General features: G+C 39.4%; 1 protein-coding gene across 1 annotated transcript in view; it reads left to right on the top strand.

Moving 5' to 3' along the window:
• LOC138281273 (band 4.1-like protein 4B) overlaps window positions 1-18,338 on the top strand; it is a 721,652-nt gene that overhangs the window by 593,576 nt on the left and 109,738 nt on the right. The window contains exons 6-7 of the mRNA XM_069219592.1: window positions 7,007-7,059; window positions 9,346-9,466. Coding sequence (XP_069075693.1) covers window positions 7,007-7,059; window positions 9,346-9,466 — 174 coding nt within the window. The remainder of the gene's footprint in view (window positions 1-7,006; window positions 7,060-9,345; window positions 9,467-18,338) is intronic.

The following is an 18,338-nucleotide window of genomic DNA, read 5'->3' as shown; positions in this document are numbered from 1 at the left end:
TCAAATTATTAAAAATACAAATGAGTATCACCTCTCAGTGTTAAGTTATTTCCTGTAGTACCTACTTAACTTATATTTATCACACTGTTAAGCAATATCTTGAATCAATAACAGTACAGTGGAGGGATTTAATATACTGATTGCACAAATTAAGAATTTACCAAAAGAAAAAATGTTAAGGGTTCAACATAAGCCACATAACCTAATTAGTCAGTGCAATTCCAAACCACGCACCAATAGACCCTTAGAGTGGGAGATATCAAATCAAATCCTCATCAGTGTAATTATTCCTAGAAGAAAATTGATTTTCTCATAACCACTGATTTTACCCTATGAAAAATCATAATTTGATATACCTTTTCACTTGATAATGTAACCAGGTCTGCCTCAAGAGATAGCTCCTGTAACAGTGTCTCTACATTGTGGAACGGATAAGCGTAGAGCAAAATGCAATGTAAACTTGTGTAAACTACACTTAGCAAATCATATCTTACTATTTGGCAGTGCAGCTTCTGGGTGAGTATGTGGCTGCAGCCTGGTGGAAATGCTGATATCCAATGCAAACTTACATGGGAGGCAAAAAGGTGCTACTGTTCTTTTTGGGGGTGATGTATTGGGATTTTCCATTGTAATCGGTTTAGATCAGGACTCACTGAGGTGTACACTCTGAAATTACACTCAATGCACGCCCTAAAATCCACAGAGTAATTCAGGAGGTCAAAACCTTGGGAGGAGGGCCAAAATGCCCAACTAGAATGGGTGATCTATTTAAAACTGCTGTCCATCAAAATGTTGACAATTCAGGGAATAACATTATATTCAAGTAGGTCAGTTTCTCATTCACACATTGCTGTCTTGAGCAGTCAACATAACCCGGGGATGCAAGGTGGATGAATCAACCTCTGTACATTGTTCAGGCAGTGCTATCTAGAAAGATGTTATTGCAGATGTGACTACTCTGCAGAACAAAGGGGATACAGAAATGGTCTTCCTTGCTTGGGATAGCTGCTAGAACATCTAGAAATGCCTGGTGCAATGTCCTTCAATACAGTTATGTACACCTAACTTATTTAACACCCAGGTGGTTGCAAGACATGTTCCCTGGTCTCCCACACACCAGTCCCAGGAATGGAGCTTAACAAGGAACATTCGGTTACTGATATTTTTGTCTATACTAGCCAGAATGCAAAACATGAATAATACTGATACACGTTTCCTGGGGTTAATGCCTTGTCCAAAATCTGAGAGATCTAACTTGTTGATCTTGCACACCTCCCTGTGAAATAGTAGACAGATTTCAACTGATGACCCAGCGATTGGCCAAGTAAAAAAAGCATGCAAATCTGATTTACTGTAACGAGCTAATGCAGAGTATGAATAACAAACTGGGACAGTCTCATACAGAGGTTGGCTTTTGATGTTGGATGATACATCATTCATAGGCACTGAAGTGGGGGGGTGTAGGGCAGGGTGCTGGAGCACCCCCAAAATAAACATATTTTAGTTCAGAAAGTGGGTGAGCCTGTAAGTTGTATTTTTATCTGTCACATTAGCTGTGCATTCAGAGACAGAGATCAAATGCCAAGCTGCGTGTACTTTCAAATTGCTGCCTGTTCTTTATATATGGAGTCTGATGTTTACTTTTCTCAGATTGCTAAGTGAGAGAATTTTGTTAAGTCGGCTACAGGGCAATCTTGCTGTGGTAAACGGAATATGAAAGGAAAGGTTGTAAGATGTTATTGTATTTTTTTAAACACACAACAAAATGTAAATACCTGTTAATGAACTGGACAAATACAGTATTTCAAAATATACCAGCAGTTAGGCAAGCACACATCAAACACATTTGTAATTCTGAATTGTGAAGGAACCAAATATTTTAATAGGTTCAAAACAAATCAGGACATTTTACTTGGTGATACACTAATGATAAATATTCACTGAAACACTTTTCCACACATCGCACGTGTGTGCTCTATTGTTTTACCAATAAAACCGTATGTCTGTGCAGATTTAGTGGCTATTTCAATGGAAAATGGACTGTTTGTAAAGGACAGTGTGCTACCGCTTCATGCTTTTATAATATATTAGTGACAGAGTTCTCCAAAATGAACCACTAGCTAAATATTACAGCCTTATCACTCTGTTGCTGAATGGGTGTGGCAGATTTGCTACACGTGTTCTTTGTGTAACCCAGGAGTGTGATGATCCTATAGTCTGACGCCCCGGACAAATTGTTTAGGGTCAAGGACAATACTTTTTCATGTTTATTTTGTACTTGGGAGAAGTAGGCCCAACCCCCTGCAGCACAGTCCCTTAGGATGCCAGTTAACAGTAACCATTATAGAACAGGAAAGGGAATGTTCTGCAGTTGAGATAATACTTGGGCCCATTTTCTAATGCTGATTGAGCTTGTATTTATGTTTATTAATACAAAGCCTTTATTATTAGGGTGAGCACTCTAAATACATGTTGTAAGCTCAGACTGCAGGACTGAATGTGGTTCCAGTAAAAAATAAATGTGTACACGTATTTGCAAAGATTAACAATATGAGGTTGCAGGTAATGCTTCCAGAATGCTCTCTAATTAGATGCAAATATTAGCAGAAGTTTGAAAGGAAGACTGATGATGATTTGCTTTCAAAATAAAATGTTCACAAAAAAATGCAACTAGGGAAAAAAAAGTTTTGCTAAATTACTGCGCAATTTTAGGTACCATTTCTTTGAAGCATCTTTCAGTAAAAAGCATTGATGCATGCTAGTATTTCCATAAAATATTCATAACGGTAACCAGCTTTTACCAGATTATGGGAAACATCAAAGCAAACAAACATTGGCGGGCAGTCTTTTGACTTTGGCAATATGTGTCTTATTTTGTCATGGCTTTTGTAAATCTTTATTGTTGTGGGAGCTGCTGGGCCCTCATCACTGTAACAAACATTGGCAAAAAGCTAAAATATTTTTTGGTTTAATAAAGCACATATTGCCTCAGTACTTCTGGCAGCGAACAAACTATTTAGTCTGCTGATATGCTCCTTGTGAAAGATCAGATTGCTATCACTCACAGTGAATCCAGCCGATAGATGGATACAGAGAGAGAGAATTTTAATAAAAAAACAAAAGGTTTCGGTTAGCGCCAGACCCAATTAGGGGCCCAGTTGTTAAAGAAAGTGACAGAAGTGCACCTCTGGTCTATGTCTTGGCATTAGTGCAGATTTACATATTTGATGCACTCACAAGAATATACAGACATTAACCAGGAAATCATACATATTTGTGAACTGTATTTTAGCACGAACAAATATGCATGCATAGATTTGCTCATGTAAAATTATGTTGAGTGTTTACAAGTGGACTTTCCCTCCAACCACTATTTCCTCAACCTGGGAAAAAAGTCTACTTCTGCCCTTGTCAGGAGTAAATTTCCAACCTTTCCCAGCACAGGAAAAGATTAGAGTAGAGCTGGTGAAAACCCATAAAGCATGCAGGTTAGTAGGTTTGCACAGACTTAGAAGGGCATGCCAACCCTGGAAATTGTGCTTACTGCTGCTTCCAGCCCCAGTATGACGGTCTGGGGAAAAGTGGCAAAATAAGGAAGTTGCTAGTATTAAAAGCCATGCTATAGTATTATCCCTGGCATAATCAGAGAGGCTATTATTGGGGCTCTTAAATAATGTGGTTGTTGCCAAAATGTGTTGACGCTTTACATGGCACTAAAGGGACAAGTAGATTTTTACAGGACCAGTAGATTTATGAAGGTACATGTCCCATGGACAAGTATATATTTTATTAAATTCCACAACACTGTGTAACCCTTATATTTTTCACATTCCCTATGACTTAGGTGATGTAACATTGATGCAGCACACCACTCTGTGAATTTTTCCGGCACCACTCAGACCAGTCTGAAGAACCTCACAAATCATATGTGTCTCTTTTTTGCCATGTTGCATAGCCTGTTTCTTCTCCTGTCAGTAATGCATGTGTTATTCCTTTGAATGCCTTAGTCTTCACATTAAGGCCTCATTTGTTTTATTGAATGTTTTCTTTTTCGTACTCTTGCTTATTATTCATGATTGGCAAATTTGGTATTGTTCTCATGTTCCATCACCTATGTAAAAAATTGTTTATTTTGCCAGCTATTTTATGTTTGAAAATTAATAGATGTTTAAAAAAGGAAAATAATGGCTTCTTTGACCACAGCCTTAAGCTCACAATATGAAATCCTTATATGTTTTAAAGTTTTACTAAACCCAAGGTAGTTAAAAAAAATAAAAAAAATACTCGTTAGCATTGGTTCAGCCCTGGATTCATAAATAAGTACTTTATCTGAGAGATATGGTGTTAGAAGGAGTTTTCTGCACTCTCATAATCTTCATTTCAGTGCGAAACGTAGCACTTGCCCAATTGAATTTAAGTCTTATCATCATCTTGATCAGTTTGAAATGTACTTTTTCTTGATGTTGTCGGCATTTCTATAAATATAATTCTAGATTTTCTTTGAGAATATCCAAAATATATCTCTGTGCGTAGGCGATTTAGCAGTTCTTTTACTAAACATTCCTTGATTTTTAAAAAAAACATTTTATTTACCATACATCACTTGAATTTTCCTGACATTTATCTGGAGGGCTTTAAGGCAGGAGAGCTCAAGCTAAATGTGTAAAGGATGTGTTTAGTCCACTTATGATGACGCGGCAGCAGGTCTACATCATACTGCATGACGCCCAACTTATATATTTTCACCCAGAGGAGAGGAAAAGGTTAAGACTAGCTTTAGCAAGGCATCTATGATTATTCATGTATGTCTAGTAATGGAAAAATAGCATAATGATCCCAGTAGATGTAATAGGTTCTTACAGTAGGACCAAGGTCATAAGAAGAAAATCAGCTAATATGTTGATCAGTGGAGAAGGAAATACCGTTGCAAGAACTTTAAACAGAGAATCAATTGGTCTAAATGGACAAAAGTTAGAGTGTGTGCCTGGGTCAAGCGTACAGTGTGTCTTGAGTGTAAGTGGTGACTGCATTGGAGATTAGTTGACTTACTGTGGCAAAAATTAGTTTCGATAGATGTTAAGATGTTACTTTCAAATCACATGTCAAACTTGCCCATCAGTATTTGTGAAAAAAGCTTGACTGGAGGGCAAACGTTTGAGAGAGGTTAGTAAAAGGAAGGGATGTGGGGATCAACTTTTTTGTGTGAAAATAGAGACCACCTCCAGAACTCGGGTGATAAAAAGCTGCTAAACCTAAAGCCCACTACGGCATATTCTGTTTTATTAGATTATTTCTTGGGCCATCTGGAATCTTGGCTTTGGTGGTGTTACAGTTTTTTTAATTCTTTGTATTAAACGACAAAACAGCCATTGCATCATGTAGCGTGCGACCATCAAGAACCCATCTTTTGACAACAACACGAAGTGGGAGTACAAAACAATACAATATCGAATTGGCATCATATGCAGACATCCCCTACTTAGTATACAACAATTCTACGACCACCATCTGAACTCCTCCCGCCAGTACAGAGCAAGAAGGATGATCAATCCCTTCTCCTCTAGGCCCCCCCCCACCCATTGCAGATTTTGTTCCATTCCCCGGGCACCCCCTGCTGTCATAAATTACTTTCTCCGCCCTCTGCACTAGTCGAGGTCTGACCTCCACTCCTGAAGACTAGGCAAGGACTCCGTGCCCCACAACCGTGCTATATGACGCTTGGCAACTATAGCTGCTATTGCCAACCATATTGCCTGCTGCCTCGTCCAGTGTTCCTCTCCTACTATATTTAAGAGCAGCAGCATGGGATCTAGCGGGACCGTCTCACCAAGGACCCGGGCTGCCTCTCCGGCCACCCCCTGCCAATAAGTCTGCACACTGGGGCAAGTCCATGGAATATGAAAGAAGGTGCCCTCCAACCCGCAGTGCCACACACACTGCACACTCTGAGTCCGACCCATCTTTTGCATCACTACCCTGGAATAGTATGCCCTGTGAAGAATCCGAAGCTGAATCAGTCTGAACTGTGCCTTTATCGCCACCACCCTGGGACCCTGCCTCGCCACCCCCTAGTCCTTGTCAGGGAGTGTACCCAAATCCGACTCCCATTTTGCTCGTAGGGCCGTCATCGGATCTGGCGAGTTATTTAGTGGTTTCTTGCAAAGCAAGGATATGGCCTTTGACTTTAGGGGTTCCAGCAGGAGCCGGTCCTCCAGAGAAGTTGCCTCCAGCAACTGCTCGTGTTTTGGAACATATTGACTCAGAGCATGCCGAAGCTGCTGGCACCTGAACCGTTCCGCTCCCGCCATTGCGTATTCCTGCTGGGTGTTACAATTTTTATCCACATACAAAGCTTTGATTGTCCTGATTATGGATGCCTCCATAAAGTACAAGTTACTAATGGTGCAATTTATCCCAACTGATAATTATCCGGTGAGAGAAAGACAGCACCATCAGATTCACCGACACCCTACAAATTTCAGCTTCATAAACTTGCTAAATGGGAAAAGGTTTAGTAAACACCGGAACATGCAGATTTTGGTGTCCAAACCCCCAAATGAAAATTTAAATGATAGGCCCCATTTCTGAAGGCTCAATTTCTAATCTTTGTTATTTTACAAATGGTTACATTCTGATCCCCAAGATTTTGTGTTTATTATGTGTGATAAATGGCACATCACGATCTTTAGCACTCCTAACTAAAGACAAATGATAGAAAGCACTAGACCTACAGTTTCTGAGTAATTTTTGATGAGTGATTACTGCCCCGGGACTTTTCTTTTAATTACAATCTAGAAAATGTTTATTGAAGTAATTACCCAGGCCATAGTATGTGGGTTGACCATATTCATGCTGGAAGATGGTTTATTTTGAAGAACACTTTGCAAGTTTCAATTTTACATTCTGCTCACAAAAATGACTTTCGAATATTGTTTTTAATGGCTGAATAACTGAATGTAAAATATTTTGAAAATATTCATATCTGCTGCTCTATTCTTTTGTGCAGATTACAATGCCCGTACGAAACGTCAGTGGAATTAGCTGCCTGGTGTCTACAAGGTGAGAATTTGTTTTTTTTCACACCTGTATATGAGTACATTTGTTCATTTGGCTGGTTACTCAAATTAAATCAACGTCTAAAATGTAACTGCCACCTTATTGTGATTAATTCTTAGATTACTTAGAGATGGATACATCGTCTGTACCAATATGGCCCGCCCATATAGCTCGCTGCTATTTAAGGTTGCAAGAGATGATTGCAAAAAGTTGTTCAGTTCCGGGTTTAAACTTCAATGTTGAAGTCTTTGTACAAAGTTGGAGAAATAAATTAACAACTTAACAACAACTTTTTATTTTAATCCAATAGTGTATTTCTTTTTCTTAAAGAAAATGAATTTTGTGTTAGGCAGTGTTTCAAAGTCTATAATTTAGCTTGTATCTTGTAGTAGTGTGGAAGCCCGAACCCCAGTATTTTATTGGACTCCAGTATTTTGATCACCCCAAAATCTACCTCTGGCTTCTCAGCTCCAGAACTCTTGATCTAGCAAAAAGTCACCATCCTCCATAACAACAGGCCCAAAATTAGCAGAGTAAATCAAAAAGTGACTGGGAGCCCTCAATAACCGAGTTCTAGATTGATGAAAATAGAGTTTTATTACAAACATCTCAAAATAGGGGGTACAGAGAAATGCATTAAATGCCATGAAGGTTCAAATACAGGTTACCCAGCCTGAAATCAGAATTAATTCAAGTTCCATTAAGTAGCAAAAAACTTAAATGGAATAGACCACATCTCTGGAGTGAAAGGAAAAGAGAGAGTCCAATCAGGAAAACATAAAGTTTCTCTGTAATAAGCAGGACAGAGTCTCTTGTCAGTAAAGGGAGGTCTTCATCAAAAGCCTATATATCCAATTCACAAGCAACACTGAGCATCTCCAGGAGAAAAGAAAAAGTATCTTTCTCACCCAAAACCAGTTTATTTTTATTTTTTATAAGCAATAAGTAAAACCTTCAGATTCAGAATTGCATGATTAGCGATAACACATATTGGACAAATCAGAATAAAGATCATCATTAAATGTTTTATAAAACTAGCCCATTTCTAAGGGATGGAAATCTTCCATTTGCTTCAACAGCAGTTTGGATATGCAAAGCACAATATGAAACATTCTCAAAGACTCATTCACTAATGCGCTAGCAAGCCTACATCGGAACTTCCATCGGAAATGTCCTTCAGAAAGATACCTAAGGAAGATGATAACATTTTTAATTCACTATACCTGCTCTCTAAGGAAAATAACCAACGGTGTCACTGTGTGCTGTGCTGTACATGAACTGTGGGGAGAGAAGACGCAAAGGGGGACATTTATTGGGAGGGGGAAATAAGCAGAAACCGGATAAGCAAAATACTATATTGCATCCATCTTAATGAAATGATGTCTCTAGGAAAATGTGGTATGACTAAACAATATTAATACTCACACTTCTATACTGTCTAATTAAATCTTTTTAAGAACAACACTGTTAATTCATTGATTACGACAATATTCTTCATATAAATCATTAGTATGCACAAATTATTTGTTACACGAAATTAAAAAACAAACTTTCACAGTTGTTCCAAATGCTGTATTAAGATGTGAACATTATCACAAATATGTGAAGGACTGTGGCCCAGATGTGTAAAGGTTGGGTCACAATGTAGTCGCTGGTTCCTACAGATGGTTGCTTTATGATGAGGCCTGTACAGGTCTGTCTCATTGCAAAGATGTACAAGCATTCTGAGTGGTTTTAAGCTTTAGCACAGTTGTCTTTGGTAAAGTTGTGCACAGATAGTTATGTATCCTTCTGATGTGATTGGTAGACAAAAATATATATATTTTAACATCCAATTTTAAAATTATGAAGTTGGTTAATAAATAATCATTATTACAAGCGCAATTTATAAACACTTTGGGGTGGCTTATTAGCCAAGTTTACAATGCACTGAATGTATACTTTTTATGCCGTATTAAGGTTGAAAAAGATATCATACAAATCTCCCCCGGATAAACTAGCAACGTTTCTGCAAGTACTTCTAGTTTAATGAATGAGCAGTGATGCACAACAAAGTAAGAAAAAATTAAATGAAATAACATTATATGTATTAGTTTGTACAATACGAATTATGCTCAAATCTATAAAATCAAGGGATATATTTCTTACAATGTGTTTTTAGTAGGGGGAAAGAGTTCTAACTGTACTTAAAGTACGGTTGTGAGTGTGTTAGTTCCTACATTGTGAATGAAAAAAATAGTGGACTGTTGGCTGTGTGTTAATTTTTATTGGTGTTCTGTTTGGTTTCAGCTGAGCTTGGAGAGTGCGACCCCCCAGACCACACACCAGAACTCGTATCTGAATTCAGGTTCATCCCGGGCCAGACGGAGGCTATGGAGCTGGACATTTTTCAGAAGTGGGTTGAATGCAGGTACATTACATCCCTTCTCTAGGTTTATCTATTCATATGCCTGGGTTAGCCAGCGGTGGTAATGTCTGTCATGATACAAAGAACTTTGTATTCTTAAGACCTGGCAAAATGTCAGTCGTGTCTTGAGTAAAGTTTTATACCGAGGTACTACTATATGTTAGATTCCTGTCGTTGTCATAGGTAGGTAACGAACGGCATCCCTGTCAGTTAGAACAAACCTTAAAATGTTACCTAGCTGGGGTCCACCGTGCTCCCAGCACACACATTGCCTTCTTTCCCGTGATTTTACTAAAAGCATCACGTCCCAAAGTTAGACTAGATTTTAAACATAACTAAAAGTAGCACTTCCACATTTGAATAGATTCACGAAAAGGCAAAAGTGATTTTTGTAAATTATTTTATTGTTGGAAAAACATTGTTTTTTAATGAATATAAAAGGAAAGCAACATATAAGTAGGGAGAAAAACAACCCTGATATATATGCATAACCATCAGAACCATAGCTAAGTCAGTTTATTGTGTATTGCCTTGAGCTCAGTTCACGGTGGGAGTCCGATGTTACTCTAACCGTTTATTCTTCATGGCCTGCTCTGCTCGCATTTGCTGTTCATGACTTAGACCTGCTGACCATTCCAAAATATGCATGTTCCTTTGTCCTATTTTTAAATGACGTATCAAAATGTGACAGAAGGTGAACTTTATAAGTCTTGGGGTGTAAATACCATCCTCTGTATTCCCCCGCAAAATATAAGGCCACTTAATGTATTTACATAACATATGCCTAAACAGGAGTATTGTTTCTTGCAATTGATGACGTCCATGCACTGTCCCTGCTTGTATAGAGATTTAAATGCTTATGTTCAGAAGTGTACCTGAATGCTTTTGATCACGGGGAAAGTTCCACAGAAGTTTGTTATATAATATTTGTGGTACGTGCTAAAATAGCTGTGTTTTGAAGATGAATAACAAAGTGCAGTGTTGAAACCATTTCTTGCCATTTTCCCTAGCAAACAGTGTTCTCAATTTCTCATCATTATAGTTGGCAAATTAAATCTGCATATAATTGGTACTTTAAATATATTAGTGTCTTTTGGCAGTGAGTTCATAAAGTTTGGCGCTCAGTGTTTTAGTGAATATGTGTATATTTAAGTCATCTTTTATTCTTATTTTTCATCCTAGTATGAAAATAAGTTTTGATTATAGACGTATTATTCATTCTCTTACATTACCTCCTTCCATTATTATTTCTTGGAAGTTACATTATGTTAAAAACTCCAACTTCTCCTTGATTCTTTCCTTGATGGTTGCTTGTGATGAGTGTTCCAGTAATCCTCCCTTTGTTTAATTGTGTTCATCCGTAAGTGTTTTTTTCACTCAGAAAGGAAAGGAGTTTTGCTCATAGTAGTCACTCAGTAGTTGAATACTCTTTACTGCTAAAAATGGAATCGCCGCGGTGAAACACATGAATAGCTTCTCTTTATATGAATGTCATGCACAGTTAAATGGTAGAAAGAGACCACTCATAATAATAATAGTTTAGTCCTATACACTGTTACATGGTGAACTCTAGTGAGCGGGCTAATGATGTAGAATGCATGCCTTCTGGAATTCATTTTTTTCCTTTTGGATATAAATATGAATGTAATCTAGCACCCTCTTTTTACTCTGAAGGTCTGATTCTACAACCCACCTGATACAGATATTAATCTAGTCTAGCACCCCCTTTTTAATCTTAATGACTTACCTTACAGCCCATGTTGCCATGCATTGTCGGTCATGCAAGTAATGTGGACTAAAACAATTGGGACAACAAAACAGGCCATTGACCTATCCTTGGAATCTCACTTGTTGGCATAATATTTTTATTATTTGATTTCTAAAGAGAGGTGTTTAAAAAGTATAAGCAAAATGTGGCATATTGTTAACGATTGACACACAGCGAATCATTTAAGCAGCCACTTTCTGCACTGGATGGAGAATTGAGACTTGTCCAGATAATCAGTGGGCTTGGAAATAGTGTATGTATTTTCATCACTTTATGAGCAAAACCAAGCCAAGATCAAGCCTAAAAAAAAAGAAAAGCCAAATCTCTGTCTAGTTTTTTGTTATAACACAGATCACTCACACAAAACAGGAGGAGTAAACCATCATCCATAAGTCATTCTGGCCGTGTTCTCTGTGCCCAAATGATAGCTGTTAGATTTGACAGCCTTAGGGTGGTAATCCCCCAACTTATTGCTTGCCTCCCTCCCTGTTTTTGCAGTTTTAAGGACTCTGCACACTTTATCACTGCTGACCAGACCTACGCATGGTGAAATTGGTTCCTACCCTATTTACATATTTAATTTACTTGTAAGTCCCTAGTAAAGTCCACTAGAGTTTCCCAGGCCTGTAAAGTAAATGCTGCTAGTGGAACTGCAGCACTGATTGTGCCACCCATGCAAGTAGCCCCTTAACCATGTCTTAGGCTGGCCATTGCAAGACCTGTGTGTGTGTAGTTTCGCCAGGCAGAAAGGACTGGGCTGAATGGGGAACTTGTGCACTACCAAACCACTCTTTAAAGTTTCCCACACTATAAAGGCATTTTTGGGTATATAAACTGGGTCTCTGACCTCCCAAATCAGACACTTCTGGACTTACACCTGGACTCTGTCACGGAGACTGCCTAGCGGGCCAATGGACTCATTTAGGCTGCTTTTCTGAAGGACTGCTTTCAAGCTTGTTGCCCTGCTGCCTGGTGCTCCTGGCTCTGCTGGAAGGACTCTGAATTCCTCCTAAAGTGCTCTTCAAGGGCTTGGATTGAGCTTGTCTCCTGTTTCTGAAGTCTCAGGGCCAACAAAGACTTCGCCCCTTCAGGAAATCCTTGTGTGTCGAAACTTGACACAATGCCTTTAGAAACCAATGCAGCATCTGCCTCGCAGCTGGAAAATCACTGCACCCCTGACCGGGACGACACAGTGCTGGGCAAGCAACCAGAAATTACCGCAGCACCCATATCGCAGCTGAAATTTTGACACATCGCCTACTGGATCGACGGAGCACCGGCTCCTTCTACCAGCATGCCAAGGATTTTTTAACGCATCAAAAATCACCACATCCCAGTAAAGACCAAGGCTGTGCTCCTGAAATTTGACGCATCACCCCGCAACTTGGAAGAAAATAACGCATCGTCTGTGCTGCACCCGATAAAACATTGCAGTACCTTATTTGTCCACACATCTCCTCCTTTGCGGTCTCCGCGAGTCGTTATTTTTGATGCATCCGAGGTACTGTTTGTTACAATTGAATTCTAAGGATTGAGACTCTTTTAAACTTTTTAAAAGTGATATTTCAATTTGTGCTTGTTGGATTTTTTGGATTTTTGCTGTTGTTACCTTATTTTATTAAGATAAATATTGTCTATTCTTCTTAACCTATGTTGTGTATTTATGTGTTGTGTTTTCACTGTGTTACTGAATTATTTATTGCACAAATACTTTTAAACATTGCCTTCTAAGTTAAGCCTGACTGCTCAGTGCCAAGCTACCAGAGGGTGGACACAGGATAATTTGGGTTGTGTTGTGACTTACCCTTACTTGGATTGTGGTCCCTACTTGGACACTGGTGTATACCTCTGCCAACTGGAGACCCAATTTCTAACAATAGCCATGTCATTTGAGCTCCTCACTAGCCACTTGCCATAGCTCCATTCAAGTGTACAGCCTTCAACCTCCTCTCACATGGAGACCTCATCAACAACCTGAACACACTCAATCCAACCTCTTATGAAGACAACATACTACCAACATCATATCTCTTCACAGAGATGCATTTACTCCTCTCCTCAACATAGTCAGTTCCTCTTTCTAGCCGCAAGCTTTCTGGGATGCCTTCATGATAGGACCTCCCCACCAAAAGAAGCAACCCTGGATTCAGGTGAAAGGGCAGATGTCTGTCACATCACCCACTGATGCTTCTTTAGAAAATCATGACAAAAGCAGTCTCTATCGAACTGCAGGAGAAGATCAACAAGAACACAACACTACAGGCTTACCAGTCTAGCTTCCGACCAGACTGCAGTATAAGAACAGCTACGCTTTAAGTACAAAAATAATTCCTGTCTTGTTATCCTTCCCCTTTCCAATAAATCCAATTGAAACCCAAGAAGCATGCATTGGTATTCTGCTGTGGCTTACATACTACCTCATTCAGTTTGTGAAATCTTATAGAGGAATGCTTCCTAAATGTTTTTAGAACCACAACACACATTTTATAGTACAACAAAGCTTTGCATCCAACCTAGCTTTAATGGACACGAGATTGGCGTTCTTTTTTACGTAACTAAAAGTTGTGTGGTAGTGCATTGTACATTTTTACTGATAAAACTATATTTGATATAAATGATAATATGTTGAAATTTCAGTGAATATTTATTGTTTTGCATCACCAATAAAGTCCTTTGAATTATTCTGAGCTTATCACAATCTTTGTTTCAATCACACTTCAGTATACTAAGAAATGTGCTTCATTATTGCTTTCCTAACTGCTGACTGTGTACATTTCATTTACATGGTTCACTTTACGTTTCTTTGTCTGACTGCAAAATTAGAAGAGTTTGTAAACACCAGTCCCCATGTTAAAAATATAAGCAGCAGAAGACATATGCTGATACTTGACTCTGTCTTTGATGCACAGAAAATGTGACAAGGTAAATACAGCATTTAACGCCATCTGTATTTATTACGTAGGCTTTTGCGACTCGCTAGTAGGTTGTGACCCACAGTTTGGGAAACACTGTCATAGAGCTTTACTAACTGACATCACCATCAGGTGTCAGTATACTGACACCACTATTTACTCAGTCTAAAAAAAAAAGTCTCCAGCACTGGAAGTCCAGCACAGAGGTAAAACTCAACTGGACCATATGACCAGAGACTGAAGCTTGGCATGCAAGCATAAATAAGGATGTCTTCACTCTCTGCTGAAAGTCAGTACAAAATCATTTGGATTCATCCTTAAAACTAACCTTTCCTGTAAAGCACACATTGACTGGGAAACAAACACAGCACGGCCCCAGCTCTCAGTTCTTAAAAGGTGATCCTGTTCTTTCCAGAAACTAAATTCTGACCATTAGTGCGAGACCTCATCCTTACACATGGAAGGAGGCAACAGTGCTCAAAGACCGACTTAACACCACTCTGACACCTCTCAAATCCACTTTACAGACTGTTGCACTAACTGTGAAGGGCCAGATGAAACTCAACCACATCACTCTACTACTGAATAAATTATACTTGTGTTCATATAGTCCCCTTTATTAACAAGCAACGAAATGTCAAGATCATTAGTGTGTTCAGCACTTGACATTGCAAATCCCACACGCTGTGAATCATAAACAGGTAACATAATTAAATAAATAATTTAATTCTTTACACAAGGACATCAAAAACTATTTTTCAGAACTGAATCTGAAAATTACTTGTATGATTAGAGCAAGCAAACATGAAAAGAAAACTATTCAACAAAAATGTGCCATTCAGAATGAATGGTGAAATTAAATGTCATTATAGATGACATATCCATGTTTTGTCACATGATTTTTTTATGCACATTCGAATAGCAGACTTGCAGTTGGTACGATGAGAGCCAATAAAATGTCAGTCACCCACGTTCCTAGTTGTCACCCTCAAAAATAGCTACTGTATTGTCCAGTGCTTTATTTGATCCGGTGGTTTCCAGTGCCCGTCACCAGCACTTATATCAGTCTGCCACATGGAGCTGCTGTTTCCTTCAGTTAGAGATGCGCACAACAGCTGTTTATTAATTAAATGTATATGGACTATTACTAAAACCTGCCACTCTAGCTATTCTTATAGCTTTGGGGGCTTCAAACAGTCTGAAGTGTCACACTAGAAGTTGTGTGCTGGTTAGTAGTTGTGTTGGTTCTGGCATTGGCAGGGAAATGGGTGGTGCAAACTTCAGTTGGCCTCCTGATGAGGGCCGTAGCACTTACTTTTATTTATTTTTTTATTTATTTTGCCAGTTGAGTACTGATTTTGTACTGTTGGGCTTCATGGCTATCCCCCTTCACCATTATCTTTCTACTCATGTTATCTAGTACTTCCGGTTGCCCTTCGCCATGCCCAATACCCTTAAGGAGCAGTGGAACCCCCCATCATCTCCCAGCTTGACTACTCCATCCCATTATACATTTGACTGCCAAAATGGCACATCTCGTGTCAGCAAGTGGGTCCCTACTCTGCACCTAGGCGGGAACCTTTTAAGTAGCCATGAGACTCCATCTCATCCACCCTGAAATGTCTTCCAGCCTGCTCCCCGGTCCCTTCGGGACCCTCTGCCTCACACATAAAAGTATTAATGGTAAGGAATAAAATAGCTGTGGAATAACATGCCGGTATCGTACTCCTTCAACACTATCTGCACACACTGGAAAAATCCTTCTTTAAATCCTAAAAAAAATGCTGCATCCTTACATTGCATATGCTTTGTAATATAAGGACCTCTGGTATGTAACGCATTTGCCCAACACTGTTATACCAAATCCAACTGGCCTTTCTTCAGAAAGTGACCAAAGTGTTCTATACATAAATGTTTTTCTTCCTGAGTGCCCCGCACAGCCTTACACTCTGATTCTATTCATCCATTCAGTCAAAGAAAAGAAAGCTCCTGTCTGATATCATGAAGAGTGGAACTTTCAGTTGAACCCTATTGATAAACCACAAAAGTAAATCAACAAGCTTCATGTAAATGAGAGGAAGGATTGATGAAATGAAATCCCATTTCATAAACTCATAGTCCATGAAGATGTACAGCACAGTGTGCCTCTTATCTGATGGTTGCTATAAGCATCTGTCTCATAACTCTACTTTTCATTCCTTGAAACTGTCTACCCTGCATACAGCCTATGGATCATAAAACGCATTGTCATACACAGGCTTTCTTGCATGATTAAACCACTGTTCAGTTGCCTCAATTCCAGTCAGAAAATCATAGTCTGACTGTGCATCTAAAACGTCAAAACTCGGGCATGGTTTAGCCCATGCAGAAGATGGCGACTCCTTTGTGAGCTCCAGAGAGCCCGCATCTTCCTCACCGCTCCCTAGCAGCTTTTTCGGCTGGTAGCAGGTCAAATTCGGTTGTCGGAAGGCACGCTAACCAATCCAATATAATTTTTTTGATCATCCCGTAGCAGAGCACACAGAGGATCATGTGTGAGAACCCGGCCTGCTTCTGTTCGTTTATTGCATGATACTAGGAAGATGGTGCGCCGCAGCAAATTTGAGGCTCCCTTTTGACAACTACACCAGTGACGGCATGGTGCAATGCGGCATCGCCCAACTCTCTGTATCTCCCAGAGGCACATGAGCAATTTCTGACTTTTCACCACCACCACATTCACCTCCCATTCATGTTGCACAGTGGTGACTGAGAACAGAGGGTGAGGCTCCTGAATCATCACAGCTCTGAGAAATAATGCTGCAGGCCTCTGACTCACCTCGACTCCAGAAAAATGATACAGTAGTGCTGATCCTATGCTTCTCAGGTGTTTTGCAGTGTCACAACAACGCAGTGATGTCACTGCTTACCAATTTGTATTTCACCTCCTTTTCTCAGCCCTATAAAGTTCTACTCATGCAATTTCCATAACTCCATGAATGTGGCTTCAGCTCAATGATTTCATCCCATGGAACCCGTGATATTCCTTACAAACCTCTGTAGCTCTTCAACGCACCTGTGTTTTGTCTTACCAGGTCTGTTACTTTTTGTGAGCCTGTTGCTCAGCCTCTGGGTTAACTACTGACTCGCTACGCAAACTGTATGCTATTTTGGCTGATTCCTTACTTTAAATTCTCTGGTGGTACACACCTTGGCCAGAGTTAGTGAAAAACTCCCAAATTGTTTTTTACTAATGCAATGCCTACCCCACCTATAGGATAACATTGTGGATTACTTATTAGACGTAATAAGATGTAATTCCTAAACCAGAGTTTGTAGATATACCATGTTTGATATTTATGAACTTGTAATGATAAATCCTCTTTAACCCCTTCGCTGCCAGGCCTTTTCCCCTCCTGTGCCGAGCCTTTTTTGGCTATTTGGGGCAGTTCGCGCTTAGGCCCTCATAACTTTTTGTTCACATAAGCTACCCACACCAAATTTGCGTCCTTTTTTTCCAACATCCTAGGGATTCTAGAGGTACCCAGACTTTGTGGGTTCCCCTGAAGGAGATCAAGAAATTTGCCCAAATACAGTGAAAATCTTGTTTTTTTTTTTTTCAAAAAAATGGGAAAAACGGGCTGCAGAAGGCGGCTCGTGTTTTTTTCCCTGAAAATGGCATCAACAAAGGGTTTGCGGTTGCAAGATCACCATGTTCCCAGCTTTCAGGAACAGGCAGACTTGAATTAGAAAACCCAATTTTTCAATACAATTTTGACATTTTACTGGGACATACCCCATTTTTACTATTTTTTGTGCTCTCAGCCTCCTTTCATTTAGTGACCGAAATGGGTGAGAAACCAATGCTGGATCCCAGAAAGCTAAACATTTCTGAAAAGTAGACAAACTTCTGAATTCAGCAAGGGGTCATTTGTGTAGATCCTACAAGGGTTTCCTACAGAAAATAACAGCTGAAATAAAAAAATATTGAAATTGAGGTGAAAAAAACAGCCATTTTTCTCCACGTTTTACTCTGTAACGTTTTCCTGCGATGTCAGATTTTTGAAAGCAATATACTGTTACGTCAGCTGGACTCTTCTGGTTGAGGGGATATATAGGGCTTGTAGGTTCATCAATAGTCCTAGGTACCCAGAGCTAATAAATGAGCTGCACCTTGCAATGGGTTTTTATTCTACGTATACCGGGTATACAGCAA

This window comes from Pleurodeles waltl, chromosome 2_2 (assembly GCF_031143425.1).
Source record: "Pleurodeles waltl isolate 20211129_DDA chromosome 2_2, aPleWal1.hap1.20221129, whole genome shotgun sequence".
Taxonomy (NCBI): domain Eukaryota; kingdom Metazoa; phylum Chordata; class Amphibia; order Caudata; family Salamandridae; genus Pleurodeles; species Pleurodeles waltl.
Note: the sequence above shows the minus strand (reverse complement) of the source record. Positions and strands in the feature narration are given on the sequence as shown.